We start from the raw sequence: 24,602 nt of genomic DNA, 5'->3' as shown, positions 1-24,602 counted from the left end.
CCAATGTAGAACCTGGAAATAATATTTTTCCCACAGTGCTGAATGAGAAGAGCCGTTTCTGGAACAGAGATATGATTTCTAGGCTAATGATAATAAAGGTGTCTGAAAAAATAACGAGCCATTTTAATTGTTCGTTAAAAGTAAACATTTCAAGCTTTATATGTAGGCTATATTTAGTTTCAGTTAATTTATGAAATGCGCTCCAGTTCACGGAGATCATGAAAGCGCGCCTAGCTGATTGTTTTATTGTATTTTTCAAAAGCACAACGTTTTCTTGTGAGTTTGGACAAATAAAAGTAGTTGCGAATGCTGTATTATTCTTTTCTGTATGACCAGAAAGAGTATTTTAAGTTGTTTCCACTGTTGATAGTAAAATGCAAGTGTTCGCGCCCGCGCCTCCGTGCCATGCGCGCTCCACACACACTTGGATATGCGCCAAAATCTTGTGTTTATTTGTGATAATCTTAGCCCTGTATTATTATTGTCTAACCTGTATTATATGACTGACATTTGACGAATTGCTTTGTTCCTTTTTTGGTTAAAAGCGCCTTCTAAATATGTAAAACCTAAATGTAGGCTACTAATTATATTATATTATTTGCGTTTATAACTATATGAGTTCACTGAAGACAGTAATATGTTAATCATAACATAATTTATGAATGTTTTATTTTTATATAACCTAACCTAACCTTGTGTTTGTGTTATATTTCTTTTTTATATGTGAAGTTTTTTTTTTTGCTTATTATATGAGCTTTTTCTTCCTAAAAAAATGGACTTTAAAGATACAAGTAGCCTAAATGTCATTTTTTAGAAAATTCAAGAAATTATCCATTAAAAAAATTAAGTTTAAACATAATAAAATGCATCCCGCATAAACAGGAGGCCTGGTTGGCACAGACTGGGGGTTTACAAACCCGTGGGAACGGATTGCAAAAGCGTGGGCACGGTTTATGAATTTGTGGGTATGATTGGAAAAACTGAAGGCACGGTTTAAAAATCTGAGAGCGCGGATTAGGAACTCATGGGTAGGCTACGGTTTATTAATCCGTGAGCACGATTTGTTGAACCGAGGGAACAGTTTGAGAATTCGTGAGTAGCCTACAGTTTATAAACTGAGCGAACGGATTGCAAAACCGTCGCCACGGATTGTTTTTTTCCACCAGGTGACTTCCCGGGCTCCGTACTCACGCACCCCACCACACCACTAAACCTGCCCTAACCAACCCATGCGTATCCTATGCACGTAAAAACTAATTTTCGCGTATAAATTGCACGATAAAAACACGGCGTGTCTGTCTGTCTGTCTGTCTGACTGACTGCTCTCGCTATATGAAAAACCTGAATGCAAACATTTATGCACAAATATCTTAAATAACAGTTTTTTAAAAAGGTGGTCTGTTATATTTCACAAAGGAAGCGCGCCGTTTGTGCGGTCGTTCGCGTTATATGAGAAGGACATTCTGAATATTAGCCTACTGTAAAATTAGCTGTCTTAAAAATGCGGATTGATCATTGCAGTTATTCCAGACGCCTCCCGGTGCTCGTATTAGAATTGTGTAATCACAGATTATGAACAGATGTTTTACACAACAAGGATTGGGTTGTTGGGTTTTCATGTTTTATGGGAACTTAATGATTTTTATACTGTACAGTACGATCCCCTAACTCCAATGTAACAGTTATGGGTAGGTCATCTACGGACATCTAATGTTACTGATATATTATGGTACAGTTCAGCCTATTATTGATTTTTATTGCCTCTTCCCTTTTTGATCCAAAGAGACGGAACTATTTGCACGGTATTTACCAATGGAAAATACATGCTAAAATAATCTCAGCGGTCTGTGGCTCATATTAATGGGGTCGCTTGCAAGTCGCATTACGTGACCAGCAACATATTTCTGCTTCAAATATTGTGCGTAGTTAACAGTGAGTGGTGGTTTCAGACATTATTTTATTAAAGTGCATTTGTCAGTGCCGCACTTGTGCTGACTCTTATTCTGCCTGACAGAAAGAAAAGCTCGTAATGAAGGCGGAGCGTTTTGACCAATCAGATGAAAGGGGCGTTTCAGCGCCGCCCACGTGTGCGAATGAAATATCGAACCCATAAACCGATTTGTAAACCACAAATGAAAAATGAAAAATCGAGCCAAAATCTAATTTTTCTTTTTTAAAACTAAACAAAAAAACGAATAAACGAGCTGGATTTCATTTCTCGTTATTCCATTCCAAACAGGAAATGAAATGACCAAAAGATACACGGACCCTCTGGTTAAAACCACTATGGATATCTTCACAAAAGAAGCTTGACTCTGATGTAATGTTAGAACAGGTGTAACAAAACATGATAGTCATATCAAAAGTTTGAAAATTCATGAGTCCATGATTCAATTCGTGGAAAAGAAAAAGGAAGCCTCACTCACACTTTACTTTAAACCCTAAAACATTGGACAAAATGTTTAATTTAATGTTGGAGAACAACACACTTTAACTAACGTTATAACTGTTAGACGAATGATATAACGTTACACATTTATTTCATGGTGAGAATCTTTTTGTTTAAGGAACTACCTAGGTTATATAGAAGAGCGTTATTGAGTGTGTTATAACAACAATAATAAGAGTTTATTTTGATCAGATTTTGATGTGGTTAAATTAAGTCAGTGGTTAAATTGTTCTAACATGCTAAGACTGCTGGAGCCAGAAAAAAAACTAAGTTACTAACGTTATATCATTTTCTATTTAAGGAATAAAACATTGTTGGTACAATTACAGACTGCAAAGTGAATAATACACACCATACCACACAATATATCTGGGTTAAAAGCTCTTCATGATTTTCTGGTTCATGATTAAAATGGTCTGTTAGCGCGCTCGTTTAGCCGCCTCACACACCCGCCAAACTTAAGCGTGTTCGGCTGCAGTCAGACAACCTAAATCCCTTTCCTCCTCAACAAACTGGGTCATTCCACGAAACAACACTTGCGGTGTATATAAATGGACTTCACTGGGTACCAAACGGTCCAAGGTCCAAATGACAGTTTCAGTGCAGCTTCAAATGGCTTTAAACGACACCAGACGATACATAAGGGTCTTATCTATAGCGAAACGATCGGTTATTTCAAAAATAAATAAAAAAGTTTAAGTTTTATAAGCACAAATGCTCGCCTTGCTCTGTTCTGTGATGCACATTCGGGACTCTCCTGTTTCGAACTCGTTAATCAAAATGAACAAATCTTTTTTCGAGTCATTTCGTTCATTCAACGAACAAAATGAACGAAATGACTCAGTGAAGTCCATTATATGGAGAAAAATCCTAGAATGTTTTCATCAAAAACCTTAATTTCTTTTCGACTGAAGAAAGAAAGACATGGACATCTTGGATGACATGGGGGTGAGTAAATTATCAGCAAAAGTTTTTTAAAAAGTGAACTAATCCTTTAAGTCATTGTCATATTTGTAGTGCTTGATTAAAAAACAAACAAACAAACAATAAACTTTAATCATCTTCAAGAAACCCTTTTCAGGCCAAGGACTTCTTGCTGGACAGAGAGTTAAAGCAGGGATCCCCTTTTAGTCTGGCCTCTAGATAGCAGGCTTGTGCAAAATTCAGAATTTCAGAATTGGCCTCCATTCAATTCATGAATTGGAATTTGAATTGAATTGACTCCGCCCCACAGGAAGTTGAATTTGAATTGGAATGACAGGAAGTGGAATTAAATTCATGGCAATTCAAAGAAATTCCAAACAGTCACACAACAGAAAGAATATGTTGAATCTCACATACATTCAGCATTAGGAAGGTTACTTTGGAAATGTAATTGCTTACTGTTATAAGTTACCCTTTATAAATGTGGTTTGGATTACTTTATTTTGATTACTTTATCAATTTAAAACAATTTCCTTTTAATTTGATTAGTAACTAATTAAATTACACATTTTACCTCAGTAATACAACTTAATACAATTAAATTAATTTTGTAATTCATATATCATATTATAGAAGTATACTGAAATATTAAGAACATATGTTATGTCTTTCATTATGAGATTGATAATGACCAGTTTATGGTCTTGGCTTGCAGTTTGGTTCAGTAGTTTGTGAAATGAATTCGTCATTTAACTTCAATTAGGCCTACCCAGACAACATTTTGTTTAAACAAATTTGATCAGCAGATTGTGCATCCTCAAATTAAACTACCCATCTTTATTCTCAGATTAATGGAGGTATGATGCTGGCAATTGTATTGTTTCAGATTGAAAAGGAAATAGTTCTATTCTATTCTATTCTATTCTATTCTATTCTATTCTATTCTATTCTATTCTATTCTATTCTGCGCATGGGACTTTTACTGTAAAATTTCGCCATAATTCTGCGTCGCTCACGTTGCGTCGCAGTTGGCAAAAATATTCGCAGTAAGATGGCGCTGTCTGGAGGGGCGGATAGAGGATCTCACAGCATGGATAAGAGCATAACACTCCCTCCGGATGAAATCTTCCGCAATTTGGAGAACGCCAAGAGGTTCGCTATAGATATAGGTATCATCACATGCAAACTTCCACCCTTTATCTGTTCTTTTTCGCAGTACAGTCACTTGTGGAGTTTGGACGCGGTAGAGTTTGTTGGGAAGGGCTGTGCTCTAACCTGTTAGCGCGTGCTGCTAATCTGACAGTTCATTCAATGTATGTGAGAAATATCATCAAACGTTTATAATAGAGACATCGAGGCTGTAGATATCAACTGAATAATGTTGATTTTAGAAATAAACCCGAACGATGAGGTGTTTATTTGTTCTTCTGGACTGCAAAGTGCAATCATCATAATTATATCAGATTTTTTTGATGGACTCTAGCAACCCCTGGTGTAATGTGTTAATAACATAATTATCGAATATGATAAGGTTAAGTGTGTATAAATATATAATAAAGAAACGATTTGACCTCATCTTATCTGACAGGTGGCTCTTTGACAAAACTGGCCTATTATTCCACTGTTCAGCACAAAGTTGCCAAAGTCAGGTCATTTGATCATTCAGCAAAGGTAAGCTTGCAGGTAAGATTTTCTCATTTAACCCCATGACATTAGGGTCCTTGTTTGGAGACAAGGGAGGCAGTATCAGAAATTTGGATGAGAAATTAATAGACTTTAAAAAAGTAAAACAAAACAAATATTAAATAATGTTAGATTGAATAATATTATATAAATCAGTCATTTATATCAGCCCTAGAAAAGCTTCATTGATCAAGTGTACAAACAAACAAGGCCTCTGAGCACTTGCATAAAATATATACAATATCATGAATAAAGAAGAGTAAATGTAAGAATAAAAAAAGAAAGAAAATGGAACAGTAAATGTATGTTTGCATTATGTACTTTTTCAACATAATATTTCAAGAGTAAACTGTAAAAGAGAATAGTGGCTTTTAAATGTCTGTTATAGATATGTATGGGTTCAGGGAAGGACCTGTTTTTGTTTCTGGATGTTTTGGGGCTCAGTGCTCTATACCGCTTACCAAATGGCAGGAGTGCAAAGATAGTACCTATTATTCTTTTAGTTGCACTGACTGTCTGATGTAGTCTACTATTGTCTGATTTGGTGGCCAAGGATATGCTGACACCGCTATCCCTTTGTCTAAAAAGGTTTACGTTCATCTCCACTGTTTTAAGTGTGTTCAGCTGCAATAGATAGCCTAGCTATCACCACTGTCAGTTAAGTTCCTGCTTGGTGTAACAAATTAGCTCAAAAAGGAGATATTAATAATTAACCATAATAACTTGGTGTTGAAAGTAGACAAAGTTGACTGTCTACAAATAGTCACCTTGAAATATAGCTGCGAGCAGCGATTACGGGCCCAAGCCGGTGGCACCGCAACCCCGGTGCCTTTAGTTACCTAAAGGCACCGGGGTGGCGGTGCCGCCGGCTTTGCCCTTCATCGCTGCTCGCAGCTATATTTCAAGGTTACTATTTATATATTACTATTTCAAGGTTACTATTTATATATATATATATATATATATATATATATATATATATATACACAGGTCCTTCTAAAAAAATTAGCATATTGTGATAAAGCTAATTATTTTCCATAATGTAATGATAAAAATTAAACTTTCATATATTTTAGATTCAATACACACCAACTGAAATATTTCAGGTCTTTTATTGTTTTAATACTGATGATTTTGGCATACAGCTCATGAAAACCCAAAATTCCTATCTAAAAAAATTAGCATATTTCATCCAAGCAATAAAAGAAGTGTTTTTAATACAAAAAAAGTCAACCTTCAAATAATTATGTTCAGTTATGCACTCAATACTTGGTCGGGAATCCTTTTGCAGAAATGACTGCTTCAATGCGGCGTGGCATAGAGGCAATCAGCCTGTGGCACTGCTGAGGTGTTATGGAGGCCCAGGATGCTTCGATAGCGGCCTTAAGCTCATCCAGAGTGTTGGGTCTTGCGTCTCTCAACTTTCTCTTCACAATATCCCACAGATTCTCTATGGGGTTCAGGTCAGGAGAGTTGGCAGGCCAATTGAGCACAGTAATACCATGGTCAGTAAACCATTTACCAGTGGTTTTGGCACTGTGAGCAGGTGACAGGTCGTGCTGAAAAATGAAATCTTCATCTCCATAAAGCTTTTCAGCAAATGGAAGCATGAAGTGCTCCAAAATCTCCTGATAGCTAGCTGCATTGACCCTGCCCTTGATAAAACACAGTGGACCAACACCAGCAGCTGACATGGAACCCCAGACCATCACTGATGGACCCCAGTCTTCCTCCAGACTCTGGCACCTTGATTTCCGAATGACATGCAACATTTGCTTTCATCCGAAAAAAGTACTTTGGACCACTGAGCAACAGTCCAGTGCTGCTTCTCTGTACCCCAGGTCAGGAACTTCTGCCGCTGTTTCTGGTTCAAAAGTGGCTTGACCTGGGGAATGCGGCACCTGTAGCCCATTTCCTGCACACGCCTGTGCACGGTGGCTCTGGATGTTTCTACTCCAGACTCAGTCCACTTCTTCCGCAGGTCCTCCAAGGTCTGGAATCGGTCCTTCTCCACAATCTTCCTCAGGGTCAGGTCACCTCTTCTCGTTGTGCAGCATTTTTTGCCACACTTTTTCCTTCCCACAGACTTCCCACTGAGGTGCCTTGATACAGCACTCTCGGAACAGCCTATTTGTTCAGAAATTTCTTTCTGTGTCTTACCCTCTTGCTTGAGGATGTCAATGATGGCCTTCTGGACAGCAGTCAGGTCGGCAATCTTACCCATGATTGCGGTTTTGAGTAATGAAACAAGCTGGGGTTTTTTAAAAGCCTCAGGAATCTTTTGCAGGTGTTTAGAGTTAATTAGTTGATTCAGATAATTAGGTTAATAGCTCGTTTAGAGACCCTTTTTATGATATGCTAATTTTTTGAGATAGGAATTTGGGGTTTTCATGAGCTGTATGCCAAAATCATCAGTATTAAAACAATAAAACACCTGAAATATTTCAGTTGGTGTGCAATGAATCTAAAATATATGAAAGTTTAATTTTTATCATTACATTATGGAAAATAATTAACTTTATAACAATATGCTAATTTTTTGAGAAGGACCTGTATATAAAAGAAGCCGGTGGCATTAAGTGCAAAAACGTAACCCTGCTTTGACTGTCGAAAAGAAGTGTGCTGTAGAGCTTGCATCAGTGTGGGCATTGTGTGCACATATCAACCACAAAGTATGCGTGAGCAACCTTCTGAAACCTAAAATGAAAAATGAGACACCCTATGGTCTCATGGATTTAACGGACACATGAAATAAGTACACAAGACTGAAAATTCATATGAAGTGTGCCATTTGGGGACAAGGCCTATGATCATGAACCACAATAGCCACTTATGGATTTTGCCCGCCCATCATTTCCCATTTTTGATTTCTGTATTTGATCGATTGTTTACCGTTGCTGACTACTTTTTGCCTCCCCCGATCTGGATTGTTTATTGGACTCTGATTCTTGCTGCATGCCTCGGCCCTTTGCCTGTTAACCTTGTTTGTCTCTGCCTTTTCTCTTCTGCCATGTTTGCCATTGCTCACCCTGCCTGTCTTTACCATTCTTAATAAAAAGCTGCAAATGGATTCCCCTGGCCTGACCCTGCCTCGTTACAACACATATGCTGCATCTGTTCGCTATCTACCGAACGGCTCTAGTTCCGCTTCAGCACTGATGATGTTGTAGAAATAGTGTGCTCTGGTTGGTCTGGATTATTCAGGATTTTTTATTTTATACAGAAATAAGTTATTTATAATTCAGATGAGAATAAAGTTAGTGTTGATTAAAATGAAGGAAAACAAATATATTGATCTGAAATATGTAAGGGATAATGTATAGCGAGGCGGTTATAGCTAATACCATCCCCGACAGGCTAACTAGGAGCCCTACGCGAAGTGGAGGGATCTTAATCAGCCTGAAGGGGTGGTATTCGCTATAACAACCGCCTCGCTATACATTATCCTGCTTATTATATGGCTACCTACCAAACACACACACACACACACACACACACACACACACACACACACACACACACACACACACACACACACACACACTAGTTAAAATAGTTAAACAAAGATCACAGCAGAACCATTGCGCATCTCACAGCATCGTGTTTTCTCATTACTGAATGGTTCAGCATTTTGAACGAATTGGTTGACTCAAAGATTGACAGGAGCAGATACCGGCTCAGGAACAGATACCGGCTTCGCGGAGCGCTCAGGTTCAGGCTTGACTTGAACAGTCTCTGGATCGGCAGACGTGACTTGAAAAGTCTCTGGATCGGCAGATGTTATGTGAACCGTCTCTGACTGGGCAGACGGGGTGGGCGGTGCCAGCAGGGCAAGACGCTTGGGTGGCACCGGCAGGGGAAGCTGTCTGTACGGCGCCGGCAGGGCGAGGCGCTTTGGTGGCGCCGCAAGTGCGAGGTGCTTGGGTGACGCCGGCAAGTAAAGACGCTGGGGCGGCTAAGGTAGGGCGAGGAGTCCAGAAACAGTCTCTCGGCTGACCGTAGGCTTAGGCCTGACCCTCGGACCCTGTGGGATGCCGGAAGTCTTTCTCCTCCGACGTTGTTGACGGCAAAGTACAGACTCTAGACTGGACGGAACCAGCGGTCAGGGCTTTAGGCTGGACAGAACAAGCGGTGAAGGCTCTGAGCTGGACGGGACCAGTGGTGAAGGCTCTGAGCTGGACGGGACCAGCGAAGAAAGGGTCTGAGCTGGACGGGACCAGCGGTGAAGGCTCTTAGCTGGACGGGACCAGCGGTGAAGGCTCTGAGCTGGACGGGACCAGCGACGATGACCTTGTGCTGGATGGAAAGCCTGGACTTTAGCGAGGACTTTATCTGCTGGACGGAACCCACAGTGATGACCTTGTGCCGGGTGGAACCAGAGGCGAGGACCTTGGGCTGGACGGTGCCAGTGGCGAAGGCTTTGTGTCGGACGAAACCAGCGGCGAGGGCTATGTACTGGGCGGAACCACGTGTACCGGAACCTGACTGAAAGGTGACTGGGCGGCAGACCGATTTTGATGTCCGTGACGATCCTGTCCCCCTCCATGGCCTCCACGGGTCTCTGAGAATTTCACCAAGCGGGTTCCCCTGAAAGATTGCGACCCAGCTAGAGTTGCGGACGAGCTGCCAGTTGCAGTTCTGTGGTCTCCTCCTCCTGCAATTCCAGGTGAAAGGTGAATTTAATGAAACAACAAATAAACACAAGCTACAAATCAAAACTCCCTCAAGGGGGAAAACGGGAATAATACAGAACATAAACATAAACACAAACGCTAGGTACCGGGTACTTGGACAAACGAACCAACACTGAACTGCAAACACAACCCGGAGTCAAATTTCATTAACCACGAGAGTGAAGAGCTGACTGAAAAGATGATGACGGAATTTTTTGTGTAAAAGCGCCTATTCAAGCAACTCTGTCATTGTACTCTTTTGTTGTTGTGTTTTCCGTGAAAAATAATAGGCTATTGAACTCACAATTCAAGCAATCGGCCCCCGAGGTTGCGCTAATTTTAAAGTGACACTAAAAAGTGCACGGCTGCATGTGCATTCATAATGGTGCGAGGAGCGAGCAGAACAGAGCGAACGTTTTTTCATTTCTACTTCCATAGGAATTCATTTGAGTGCTCTACGAGCGCCATTATCTATATCCGTGCGGACGTCAGTACTTTACTTTCACTTTTATATTAGCGATTTAAAAGCCCACACGGTGTCACACGTCGATTAACCGGTGGGAAAATATCCTCAGTCACATACCTAATATATTTATATAAAAATACAATAGGCATACCTGATAAAAAAAGTTTTATGTACTATGTTGATATCATTTCGGACACAAGACGGCAGTGTAGCCCTATGTATGTTTTTTTGTCTAACCAAATAGCAATAAATGGCCTGTTTTAAACTTTTTTATACTTCTTGAATTGAAAAAACTGAATAAAATGAGTTTAGTTCTAATATTTGTTTAATTTTATATAAAAATAAATGGTGTATAATTAAATTTTTAGAAGATATGAGACGTTTCCTGATTCTTTATTTGACATAATCCCTCGCCATAGCAAAACCGTTTGAGATATTCAATATACGTTCACAATTTAGTATCTTTAATGTATTTTCATCATGTTGAAAAAGTTTGGTGGGAATACTATAAACCACTTTATAGGAGTGAGTAAAAATGTAGAGTCTGGTTTTGCAAAACATCCACATTCAGACCAAAATAGCCCACTTCCTGTTGGGCTGGCTTAAAGTTGTTCGGCCTGATGAGATCTATATGTGTACCGAGTTTCATATTATTACATGCAAGTGTTTTTGATTTATGGACCAAATTTTCAGACCAAGTTTATGGACCAAGTTAATTTAATTAATAAACTAATTATATAAAACTATGGTTAATGCGCTATAATTAAACTGGTTATATGCCTTTATTAATAAAACTTATTTAAAAAATACAAGGGGTAAGACATTTATTTTCCTTTTTAATGCAGGCCAAACCACACAGCAGCGAAATGGTTAATCTAGCCCCCCTCCTCCTACACACACACACACACACACACACACACACACACACACACACACACACACACACACACACACACACACACACACACACACAGAGACAGGCACAGAGAGACAGAGATAGAGAGAAAATGACCATATTCAAACCAAAATATCTGACTTCCTGTTGGTCGGAGCTAATGAATGTAAATTAGAAAGTTGTCCGGCTCGAGGAGAACTATATACATACCGATTTTTGTAAATGTAGATTAAACTAACCCCCCACTTTTTTGTCAAAAGGTGGCGCTACTGAGCCCCTCACCAAGCCCGCTTCTGAAACTTTGCACATGTCTACTGGCTAATAAATGTGATGTATCTGTCAAGTTTCATGCAATTTCAAGTATGCTAAGAGTCTCAAAAGCATCAACAAAGAATATTACAGTTTAATGCGTTGCCACGGCAACAGTATCTAAGATATCAATAATCCTTTCACAGGTCTACATCTGCCGTGTGTTTACATTATACACATAAAGTTTGAAGCAAAACGGGTAAAAATAAGAGGGGAATTTCAAAGCATTTTGAAAGTGACACACTTCCTGCTGCCAGTTGGTGGCACTATAACTTTGACTCACAATAGTCACATCCATCTGATCGGCCTCTTACAAAGAACCCACTGCTGAAGTTTCATCAAGATCAGTTAATGTATGCAGAAGTTATAAGACTTTGTGTTTCTCTTTTCTCGCCATAAAGTAGTTTCCTTGCCACGGCCAAACCGTTCGAGATATCAAAAATCCGTCTGCAATTTAGCATCCTCAATGTCTTGACTTCCTGCACACCGAGTTTGGTGATGATTGGGTGAATGTCCTCGGAGAAGTTTTTCTCCGAGGAAGGTATAAAATAGAAGGTATAAAAATAAATAAAACTCTAAATAGCGATAAAATTCGCTCAATTCGCGTTTGGTCTGAACGCAGCATAATGAACAGACTGCGATGTCAATAATGCAATGCTGAAGTGTGTGTGTACGTGCGCGCGATCGAACTGTGTGTGTGTGTGAGAGAGAGAGAGGCGCGGGCGCGATCGAACTGTGTGTGTGTGTGTGTGTGTGTGAGAGAGAGAGAGAGGGAGAGGGAGAGGGAGAGGGAGAGGGAGAGGGAGGGGGAGGGAGGCGCGGGGGCGATCGAACAGTGGAAACAAAAACATACTCCGTAAACAAATTATTCAAACTACAAAGTGTTTACATATATTTGTGTACACTCGCAATAAAACACAACATTGTGATTTTGTCACACTCTCTTGTCAAACTGTAACCTACAACTGTCACCCAACCAAAATCACACACACACACACACACACAGTTTTACTTTTAAATTACACATTCTACATTGATTAAAAATCATACATTAATGGTAGCCTAGTATTATTTTATACGGAAATCAATTATTTAGAATTCAGATGAGAATAAAGTTGGGGTTAATTAAAATTAAGAAAAACAAATATATTGATCTGAAATATGGCAAATTAATTTTAAATTCATTCAAACATACCAAACATATCGCAAGGTCTTTGTCTTTTTATTAATTTAATTAACTAATTAAATTATATAAAACTATTGTCAGTGCACTAGAAATAAACTGGTCTTTGCCTTTATTAATAAAACTTATTTAAAAAATACAAGGCTTAAGACATTTATAAAAATGCCTTTTGCATTTTTGTTTTGCTTTTCACTTAATTGTACCGAAATCGTACCGAACCGTGATGTCTGAACCGAGGTATGAACCGAACCGTGACTTCTGTGTACCGTTCCACCCCTAATATATACAGTATGTGTGTGTGTATAAATAAATATATATATATACATAAATATAGCTGCGAGCAGCGATTACGGGCCCAAGCCGGTGGCACCGCTCGGGCCCTCCATCACTGATCGCAGCTATATTTATATATATATATTTATTTATACACACACAGATATATATATATATATATATATATATATATATACAAATGGTCTATCTAAACCCCCTCCCCCCTCACACACACACACAGAGACACACACACACAGAGACACACACACACAGAGACACACACACACAGAGACACACACACACAGAGACACACACACACAGAGACACACACACACAGAGACACACACACACAGAGACACACACACACAGAGACACACACACACAGAGACACACACACACAGAGACACACACACACAGAGACACACACACACAGAGACACACACACACAGAGACACACACACACAGAGACACACACACACAGAGACACACACACACAGAGACACACACACACAGAGACACACACACACAGAGACACACACACACAGAGACACACACACACAGAGACATAGACACACAGAGAGAGAGAAAATGACCACGTTCAACCCAAAATATCTGACTTCCTGTTGGTCGAAGTTAATGACTGTAAATTAGAAACTTGTCCGGTTTGATGAGAACAATATATGTACGGAGTTTTGTTACTGTGTGTAAAACTAACCCCCCCACTTTTGTCAAAAGAATTTAGAAAGTGACACACTTCCTGCTGCCAGTTGGTGGCACTATAACCTTGACTCACAATAGTCGCATCCATGTGATCGGCCTCTTACCACGAACACACTGCTGAAGTTTCATCAAGATCAGTTAATGTATGCAGAAGTCATAAGACTATGTGTTTCTCTTTGCTCGCCATAAATTTGTTTCCTTGCCACGGCCAAACCGTTCGAGATATCAAAAATCCGTCCGCAATTTATCATCCTCAATGTCTTGACTTCATGCACACCGAGTTTGATGATGATCGGGTGAATTCCCTAGGAGAAGTGTTTCAAATTCCTGAGCGTGCGTTTCCAAACAACCCTAAATAGCCGACTTCCTGTTGGGCTGATGTAAAACTTATAGCACGAAAGTTTTTTGGCCCGATGAGATCTATATGTGTACCGAGTTTCAGATTATTACATGCAAGCGTGTTTGATATATGGACAGGTGTTCAAACCCCATTCCAGGGGGCGCTGTCGAGCCCCCGTGCCACGCCCGGGTACCAGCTTCAGCCCGGCCCTGATGGCCGCGGGTTCTGACCGGTATGTGCCAAGTTTCAAGAGTTTTCGAGCACGTTAAGGGCCCCAAAAGTGCCTAAAAGGTAGTAAAATAATAATAATAATAATAATAATAATAATAATCCTTAGGAAAACAATAGGGCCTTCGCCTCTTCAAGGCTTGGGCCCTAAAATAATAATAATAATATAGCTGCGAGCAGCGATTACGGGCCCAAGCCGGTGGCACCGCAAACCTGAAGGCACCGGGATGGCGGTGCCGCCGGCTTTGGCCCTTCATCACTGCTCGCAGCTATATATATATATATATATATATATATATATATATATATATATATATATATATATATATATATTAGGGATGCTCCGATCAGGATTTTTGCAGCCGATACCGATAGCCGATTTCTTGGCATGGTGATCGGCCGATACCGATCCCAATACCGATGCTTAATATAGGCTACTTAATATAAGAAAAAAGATAAATACAAACAAAATGGAGCAGTCTGATGCAGCCCACAAGGTTAATTAAACATTGTCCAATAGTAAACTTTGGAGGACAACATAAACATTTAGTCACCTAAAATAGAGAAGTCTGATGTAACTTAAACCTTGTCCAATACAAGTCTTAGCAGGACAATAATTAAATAAATAAATAATTTAAACTCCTAAAAGAACAAATTGGAGTAGTTTGATGCTACTCATTAGAAGGGATGGGAATTTCAAGCAAAAACAAAATTCGAAGATAGCTGGGTATTATTCGAAAATCGCACCCCTCCCTGTTATGTACGCACACATGCATGTATAGGCCACACACGAGAAAAGCGGAGTGGTCTGACGTTTAAATATAACTTAAAAACGTAAATATACATTTCATATTTGTTTTATATAATATAATGTTCTTTTTTAAATTTCATCTATGTTGATTATATGAAAAAGGAACCGCATGAGATGGGTAAGATAGGATTATAAGATGCCCAATATATCAGGAGACATTTGGAGTGGTTCAGACATGATTTTGACCACTTAATTAAGTTGGTAACACTTTAAGGTAAGGGTACATGAATTATCATAAATTCATGCATGAATTCTGCATTCATTCATGCATTAATATCTCATGAATCATCAGGAACTAACACAAGTTCAACATTTTTCATTCATGACTTCATGGACGAACAACACCTTAATTAAAACATTAACTAAGATGAGCACATCATCATGAGTTATGATTTATTACACATGATCATGATGTTTTCTTTGTTCACAGTTATGCCACCATTAATAGGACATTGTTCATCAGTGTTTCAAAGGACTAGTCACCACTTTAGTTGAGGGTCCACACACATGATGAAGTCATTGATAGATAATGCGTAGTTAATGATGACTACTGTATTTGAATGTCAACAGAATTTGTGCTATGAGTTGCGATTGGTCTATTTTGGGGTCTGTCCAATACAGTAGTCATCATTAACTAAGCATTATCTACCAATGACTTCATCATGTGTGTGGCCCCTCAACTAAAGTGGTGACTAGGTCACTGACCTAGACAAACAACAAAGAAAACATAATGATGATGCGTAATAAATCATAATTCATGATGATGTGCTCATCTTAGTTAATGTTTTAATTAAGTGAAATCATGAATGAAAAACGTTGAACTCGTGTTAGTTCCTGATGATTCATGAGATATTAATGCATGAATGAATGCAGAATTAATGCATGAATTTATACATGAATTCATGATAATTCATATACCCTTACCGTAAAGTGTTACCATTAAGTTTTGTTTTGTAGAAAGCCATTCTTTAAAGTGAATTTCGTTTTGTAAAAATTTTATATTAATTTCAATCAATGTTTCATCAACCAATTGTCTGGATTTAATACATAAGAAGCGAAATATAGCAGACAATATAATAGGACATGGAGGCGCCCGCGCGTGAAATGGAGCGCGTCTCATAAATGAACTGAAACTAAGTGTATAAACGACATGCCTCACAGACCTGAGCTTGAAATGTCTACTTTAAAAAAACCAACAATTCAAATCGTTAAGAAATGGGGTACTCTCTGCTTATAGGCTAATCCGTATGAACTGTGCATTTCTCTCTATAGGCGCGTTCACTATGCGAAGATGGCGTCAACATCGCCAACTGTATCTTTGCAGCCAGAAAACACTAGTTTATTAATAAACAGCTAAAATGTATCAGGCTGCATAAACTTTACTTTTGCCTGTTCTTTGTGGAAGCTTTATGCATGCGCTTGATATGCGGAATATGCAATATTACGATAACGCTCACTATGGTTTAGTATTGTCTCCCATATATATTTAAGTAATTAAATTATATAAATATGTGATTAGACTAATGGCTTAAATGAACTACTCTTAGTCAACTAGAAAAAAAAAACTTCAGTCGTGCATGGGCAGCCCAATTTCTTTCACATATTTCCTAACCAGGACGTCAGTGTGGGCGTTCTGAGCGAGCGGCGCTGTGTGGACTGAGCGAGCGAAGCAACTCTTCAGAAAGGCAAATAGCTCATTTTTTCATTGTTTCTCGACACATCAAAGTAATTCCACACTGGTGATGACATGACTGCCAAATCATTTAAGTCCCCACGCATCATGTACCTTATTCTCACGTTTTGACGTAATCAAATTGTGATCGGTTTGTGAGATCGGCCAAGTTTAGTGAGTACCGATCGAGTCATAAAATGTGATTATCGGCCGATACCGATCTCCGGCCGATCGATCGGAGCATCCCTAATATATATATATATATATATATATATATATATATATATATATATACACAAGTCGCCACCCTGGTGCCTTTAGTGTTGTTGTGCACGACGTGCAAAAACGTAACCCTGCTTTGACTGTCGAAAAGAAGTGTGCTGTAGAGTTTGCATCAGTGTGGGCTCTGTAAAAGTGCGCATCGAGGGCATATATCAACCACAAAGTATGCATGACAAACCTTCTAAAACGTAAAACCTAAAATGAAAAATGAGACACCCTACAGTCTCATGGATTTAACGGACACATGAAATAACTACACAAGACGGTGACGGTGGGGTGGTGATTGCGCAGTGGATAAGACACATGCCTTTGGTGTGAGAGACCCGGGTTCGAATCCACTGTGAGACACCAATGGTTCCCTGAGCAAGACACTTAACCCCTAGTTGCTCCAGAGGCGTGCGACCTCTGACATATAGCAATTGTAAGTCGCTTTGGTTAAAAGCGTCAGCTAAATGAATAAATCTAAATCTAAATCTACAAGACCGAAAATTCATATGAAGTGTGCCATTTGGGACTAGGCCTATGATCGTGAACCACAATAGCAACATATATGAGATAATTGAAATATAGAATAATTTTTAATGTCTTAGGATGTCATAGCTCAATATGTTTTGCAGCACTTAAATGTGTAAATATAGAAGCCCAGTATTTATCTGGAGGTCTTTGTACAGGTTTATTAATGTAATTTTATTTTACGTGTTCTATGATATTCAATGGAAGTAAATTTTAATGTTTAACATGGGTGTATTCATAACACATAGCATACGATATAATATCTTAAGATTATTGTTTTGAAATGGGGTTGGATAAATATGTTTTGCTTTTAAAACAGTGTGCGTGTGTGTGTGTTTTTGGTTGGGTGACAGTTGTAGGTTACAATTTGACAAGAGTTTAGAGTGTGACAAAAGCACAATGTTGTGTTTTATTGCGAGTGTACACACATATAAGTAAACAATTTGCAGTTTGAATTATGTCCCGTATGAACCAAATGACGGAGTATATTTTTGTTTCCACTGTACGATCGCGCCTGCGTTTCTCTCTCTCTCTCTCTCTCTCTCTCTCTCTCTCTCTCTCTCTCTCTCTCTCTCTCTCTCTCACTCACACACAGTTCGATCGCGCCGGCGTCTCTCTCTCTCTCTCTCTCTCTCACACACACAGTTCGATCGCACCCACGCCTCTCTCTCCCTCTCTCTCTCTCACACACACAGTTCGATCGCGCCCGCGCCTCTCTCTCTCTCTCTCTCTCTCTCTCTCACACACACACAGTTCGATCGCGCCCACGCCTCTCTCTCTCTCTCTCTCTCTCTCTCTTTCTCTCTCTCACTCACACACAGTCCGATCGCGCCGCACGCACACACACACTACAGCTTTGCAATCTCGACATGGCAACCAGTTTATTATGCTGCGTTCACACCAAACGCGAATAGAGCGAAATTTATCGCTATTTAGACTGAATAGATGATGAAGGAATATTTTGTGTAAAGTCGCCTATTTAAGCGAATCTGTCATTATACTCTTTTGTTGTTGTGTTTTCCATGAAGAATAATAGGCTTTTGAACTCACAATTCAAGCAATCAGCCCCAGAAAAGGCGCTAATTTTGAAATGAAACTAACGGCTGCACGGGCATTCATAACGGTGCGCGTCAACAGCGATGAGAGAGCAGAACAGAGCGAACGTTTTTTAGTTCATTCCTACTTCTATAGGAATTCCATCGAGCGCTCTGCATGCGCCACCATTATCTATGTCAGTGTGGACGTCCGTATTTAAAAGCTCTCGCTGGTGTCACGTCAATTTACCAGTGGGAATATATCCTCAGTCACATACCAAATATATGTATATATAAATATAATTTTGGACACAAGAGGGCAGTATGGCCCTATGTATGATTTTGTTTAAACTAAACTTTCACTCGAAGAGCCCCTCCCCACCCCACACACACACACACACACACACACACACACACACACACACACACTAGTGATGTGTCGTTCATGAACGATTCGTTCATTTTGAACGAATCTTTAATATGACTCGGGACTACCGAGTTGTCTCAGAGAGTGATTCGTTCATTTTGTGTCGACCGCGCATGCGCATTATGCAACATATGGGTTCTGAATCTGTACTGGAAACAGAAATGATTTGTTCATCTCTCTCGAGTCTTCGGGTTCGGGACGGGTCCAAGTCTTTCGTTCTTCCTGTCAGTCCATAGAGACTATGCAGTCAGCACTGGAAAGATAATTGATTAGTTAATCTTTCGAGTCTCGAGTTCGGGTTCGGCCGGGTCCGAGTCTTTCGTTCTTCCTGTCAGTCCAATAGAGGCTATGCTGTCAGTACCGGAAAGAGAAATGATTAGTTCATTTTTTCGAGTCTTCGGGTTTGAGTCCTTCGTTCTTTTGTCACGTGACTTGTCACCGTATTGAATAGCCTACTAATTTACAACCTTTTTACAAACAAGCACATAGTTAAGGTATTAAATATAATAGTACTTAATTAATGCATAATTTATAATAAAACATACCACAGATGCACAAGAACCATTTAGAAAAGAGAAGGACAGGGACAATATAAGATGGAACTTTTATTTTACAGATAATGTTTTGCACATATTTTGTATTTTAATTCCGAAATATAAAACAATATACATTCAGACGCAGTCAATAATACGAATATAATGTTGTATTTGATGCGAGATACCAGCGGTCACGTGACAAAAGAACGAAGGATTTAAAACCCGAACTCGAGACTCGAAGAAAATTAACTAATAATTTCTCTGTCCGGTACTGACAGCATAGCCTTTATGGACTGACAGGAAGAACGAAAGACTCGAACCCGAACTCGAGACTCGAGAGATGAACTAATCATTTCTCTTTCCGCTACTGACAGCATAGTCTCTATGGACTGACAGGAAGAACGAAAGACTCGGACCCGGTCGAACCCGAACTCGAGACTCGAAAGATGAACTAATCATTTCTATTTCCGGCCCTGCGGCATCACACACACGGCACGGTCGGCCCAGCAGACAGATCCGAGTCAGACACTTGCAAAGGAAAGAACGTCTCGGATCAGGAGGTGAGGTGTACAAACAGAATCAGACTGCAATAGCCTGAACTTAAGACCCAACAACTAATCAATTAATAAAACATTTCGGTTTCTTATAATTTGGCTTTGGCTGCATTAGGCTACCCTATAGTTTATTTTCATTCTTTTTACAAATGTAATCACTATTTTCGTAAGTACTAGATGTGTTGGGATATTTAACATGCCATTTTAATTATATTATGCTGAAATGAACGAAATGACTCGAAAAAAGATTCGTTCTTTTTGCTGAACGAGACTCAAAGATCCGAGTCAGTAAAATGATCCGAACTTCCCACTACTAACACACACACACACACAGAATGGCAGGGTGCATTCTGACTTTGGTCGGAGCTAATGACTGTAAATTAGAAAGTTGTTCGGCTTGACGAGAACAATATACACGCCATGTTTTGGAACTGTAGGTAAAACTAACTACGTTATAACACACTTTATGTGTCCTTTTATAGTCATAAATTCATTTCCTTGCCACGGCCAAACCGTTCGAGTTATTAAAAATCCGTCCGCAATTTAGCATCCTCAATGTCTTGACTTCACACTGACCGAGTTTGGTGACAATTGAATGAATTGCCTTGGAGAAGTTAAAATTCTAGAGCAAGCGTTCTCCAAACAACCCATAATAGCCGACTTCCTTTAAAAATAGCCATAATAACCCATAATAGCCGGCTGGCGTAAAACTTGACTGAGGGAAAGTTGTTCGGCCCAATGAGATCTATGTGTGTACTGAGTTTCATATTAATTCATGCAAGCGTTTTTGATATATGGACCAAGTTTTCAGACCCCGTTCAAGGGGGCGCTGTTAAGCCCCCCTGCCACGCCCTGCCACGCCCTGCTACGCCCTGCCACGCCCGGTAAAGTTGTCTGGCTTGAGAAGAACAATATACATACCGAGTTTTGTTACTGTATTTAAAACTAATACCCAATATTGACTAAAGGTGGGCTAAAGCCAGCAGCACCGCCATCCCAGTGCCTTCAGGTAACTAAAGGTTGCGGTGCCTTTAGTTGTATATACAGGTCCTTCTCAATAAATTAGCATATTGTGATAAAGTTCATTATTTTCCATAATGTAATGATAAAAATTAAACTTTCATATATTTTAGATTCATTGCACACCAACTGAAATATTTCAGGTCTTTTATTGTTTTAATACTGATGATTTTGGCATACAGCTCATGAAAACCCAAAATTCCTATTTCAAAAAATTAGCATATTTCATCCGACCAATAAAAGAAGTGTTTTTAATACAAAAAAAGTCAACCTTTAAATAATTATGTTCAGTTATGCACTCAATACTTCGGCGGGAATCCATGCATGGAGGCAATCAGCCTGTGGCACTGCTGAGGTGTTATGGAGGCCCAGGATGCTTCGATAGCGGCCTTAAGCTCATCCAGAGTGTTGGGTCTTGCGTCTCTCAACTTTCTCTTCACAATATCCCACAGATTCTCTATAGGGTTCAGGTCAGGAGAGTTGGCAGGCCAATTGAGCACAGTAATACCATGGTCAGTAAACCATTTACCAGTGGTTTTGGCACTGTGAGCAGGTGACAGGTCGTGCTGAAAAATGAAATCTTCATCTCCATAAAGCTTTTCAGCAGATGGAAGCATGAAGTGCTCCAAAATCTCCTGATAGCTAGCTGCATTGACCCTGCCCTTGATAAAACACAGTGGGTCAACACCAGCAGCTGACAAGGCACCCCAGACCATCACTGACTGTGGGTACTTGACACTGGACTTCATGCATTTTGGCATTTCCCTCTCCCCAGTCTTCCTCCAGACTCTGGCACCTTGATTTCCGAATGACATGCAAAATTTGCTTTCATCCGAAAAAAGTACTTTGGACCACTGAGCAACAGTCCAGTGCTGCTTCTCTGTAGCCCAGGTCAGGCGCTTCTGCCGCTGTTTCTGGTTCAAAAGTGGCTTGACCTGGGGAATGCGGCACCTGTGGCCCATTTCCTGCACACGCCTGTGCACGGTGGCTCTAGATGTTTCTACTACAGACTCAGTCCACTGCTTCCCCAGGTCCCCCGTCCGGTCACCTCTTTTCGTTGTGCAGCATTTTTTGCCACACTTTTTCCTTCCCACAGACTTCCCACTGAGGTGCCTTGATACAGCACTCTGGGAACAGCCTATTTGTTCAGAAATTTCTTTCTGTGTCTTACCCTCTTGCTTGAGGGTGTCAATGATGGCCTTCTGGACAGCAGTCAGGTCGGCAGTCTTACCCATGATTGCGGTTTTGAGTAATGAAACAGGCTGGGAGTTTTTAAAAGCCTCAGGAATCTTTTGCAGGTGTTTAGAGTTAATTAGTTGATTCAGATGATTAGGTTAATAGCTTGTTTAGAGACCCTTTTCATGATATGCTAATTTTTTGAGATAGGAATTTTGGGTTTTCATGAGCTGTATGCCAAAATCATCAGTATTAAAACAATAAAAGAACTGAAATATTTCAGTTGGTGTGCAATGAATCTAAAATATCTGAAAGTTTAATTTTTATCATTACATTATGGAAAATAATGAACTTTATCACAATATGCTAATTTTTTGAGAAGGACCTGTGTATATATATAAAGAAGCCGGTGGCACCGCCACCCTGGTGCTTTTAGGGACGTGCAAAAACGTAACCCTGCTTTGATTGTCGAAAAGAAGTGTGCTGTAGAGCTTGCATCAGTTTGGGTGCATCAAGTGTGCATCGAGGGCACATATCAACCACAAAGTATGCGTGAGCAACCTTCTGAAATCTGAAATGAAAAATGAGACACCTCATCCATGGGTCTCATGGATTTAACGGACACATGAAATAAGTACACAAGAACGAGTATTCATATGAAGTGTGCCATTTGGGACAGGGCCTATGATCTTGAACCACAATAGCCACATATATGAGATAATTTAAATATAGAATACTTTTTAATGTCATAGGATGTCATAGCTCAATATGTTTTTCAGCACTTAAATGTTTAAATATAGAAACCCAGTATTTATCTGGAGGTCTTTGTACAGGTTTATTAATGCAATGGAAGTAAATTTTAATGTTTAACATGGGTGTATTCACAACACATAGCATACGATATAATATCTTAAGATTATTCATCATTATGTTGTCTCTGCCTTTTCTGTTTTAATGATATTCAGAAAAGAAAAACTAAATGTTCCTTATAATTTTAATTAACACTAACTTTATTCTCATCTGAATTATAAATAATTGAGTTCCGTATAAAATGATTTCAGCGCCTCTCTCTCTCTCACTCTCTCTCTCTCACTCTCTCACTCTCTCTCTCTCTCTCTCTCTCACACACACACACAAAGTTCTATCGCGCCAGCGAGCCTCTCTCTCGCGCGCACACACACTCCAGCTTGAGAGAGAGGCGCGCGCCATCAAACTGTGTGTGTGTGTGTGTGTGTGTGAGAGAGAGAGAGAGAAAGAAGCGCGGGCGCGATCGAACTGTGTGTGTGTGTGCGCGTGTGAGAGAGAGAGGCGCGGGCGCGATCGAACTGTGTGTGTGTGTGAACAGTGGAAACATACTCCGTCATTTTTTTCATACAGGACATCATTCAGACTGCAAACTGTTTACTTATATTTGTGTACACTCGCTATAAAACACAACATCCTCAGTCACATACGTAATATATTTATATATAAATATAATTTTGGACACAAGAGGGCAGTATAGCCCTATTTATGATTTTGTGTTTAAACTATCACTGGAAGAGAGCCCCCCCCCCCCCTTTCCTTCTCAACCTCCCTACACAGACACACACACACAGAGAATGGCAGGGAACACTCTCTCTGTCAGAGAGAGGGAGAGAAAATTCTCAGAATCCACATTCAAACCACAATATCTGACTTTCTGTTGGTCGGAACTAATAACTGTAAATTAGAAAGTTGTTCGGCTTGAAGAGAACAATATACACGCCAAGTTTTGTAACTGTAGGTAAAACTAACTAAGTTATAACACACTTTATGTGTCCTTTTTTAGTCATAAATTCATTTCCTCGCCACGGCCAAACCGTTCGAGATATCAAACATCCGCTGGCAATTTATCATCCTCAATGTCTTGACTTCATGCTGACCGAGTTTCGTGGTGTTTGGATTAATTCTCTAGGAGAAGTATATAAAAAATAAAAGCATGCATTTTCCAAACAACCCATAATAGCTGACTTCCTGTTGAGCTGTCGTTAAACTTAGAGCACGAAAGTTGTTCGGCCCGATGAGATCTAAATATGTACCGAGTTTCATATTATTACATGCAAGCATGTTTGATATATGTGACCAGTCACGGAAACTAGGGACACAAGTCGGTTCTGGGGCATTTTGAGTTATTCATAGATTCTGAGAGTGTAATATCCAAGCTTTCCAACGATGTGTAACATGTGGAAATCTGATAATATTTGGAGAAGTTGTGGCCATTTTAAAGTAGGCACTTAAAAAAGCTCAAAGAGGAGAAAACGAGCTCTAAAGATTGTGCAGTTCTCACCTGTCTCTGCTGCTGGGGGTGACAATAGGGCTCATTTACATCTCATTTAGATAAGCCATACCCCCTGTAAAGCTCCTCCATGTGCTTTACAGCTTTTTTTACACTTCGAATGAGTGCACTTCTGCC

The 24,602-nt window shown here is 39.7% G+C and overlaps 1 protein-coding gene across 8 annotated transcripts in view; it reads left to right on the top strand.

The window, feature by feature from the left end:
* Positions 1-24,602, top strand: part of pank4 (pantothenate kinase 4 (inactive)) — a 153,494-nt gene that overhangs the window by 1,320 nt on the left and 127,572 nt on the right. The window contains exons 1-2 of one of the 8 annotated variants that reach the window (XM_077202808.1): positions 4,381-4,525; positions 4,962-5,044. In XM_077202808.1, coding sequence (XP_077058923.1) covers positions 4,492-4,525; positions 4,962-5,044 — 117 coding nt within the window. In that variant the 5' untranslated portion in view covers positions 4,381-4,491. Of the gene's footprint in view, positions 1-4,380; positions 4,543-4,961; positions 5,057-24,602 lie in introns of those variants that run through there. The other 7 variants (XM_077202806.1, XM_077202807.1, XM_077202805.1 and 4 more) reach the window with 7 other exon arrangements.

This window comes from Siphateles boraxobius, unplaced genomic scaffold (assembly GCF_051911475.1).
Source record: "Siphateles boraxobius isolate OS27281-9 unplaced genomic scaffold, OSU_SipBor_1 5, whole genome shotgun sequence".
Classification (NCBI taxonomy): Eukaryota; Metazoa; Chordata; class Actinopteri; order Cypriniformes; family Leuciscidae; genus Siphateles; species Siphateles boraxobius.
This window is presented reverse-complemented; position numbering and strand designations above follow the sequence as displayed.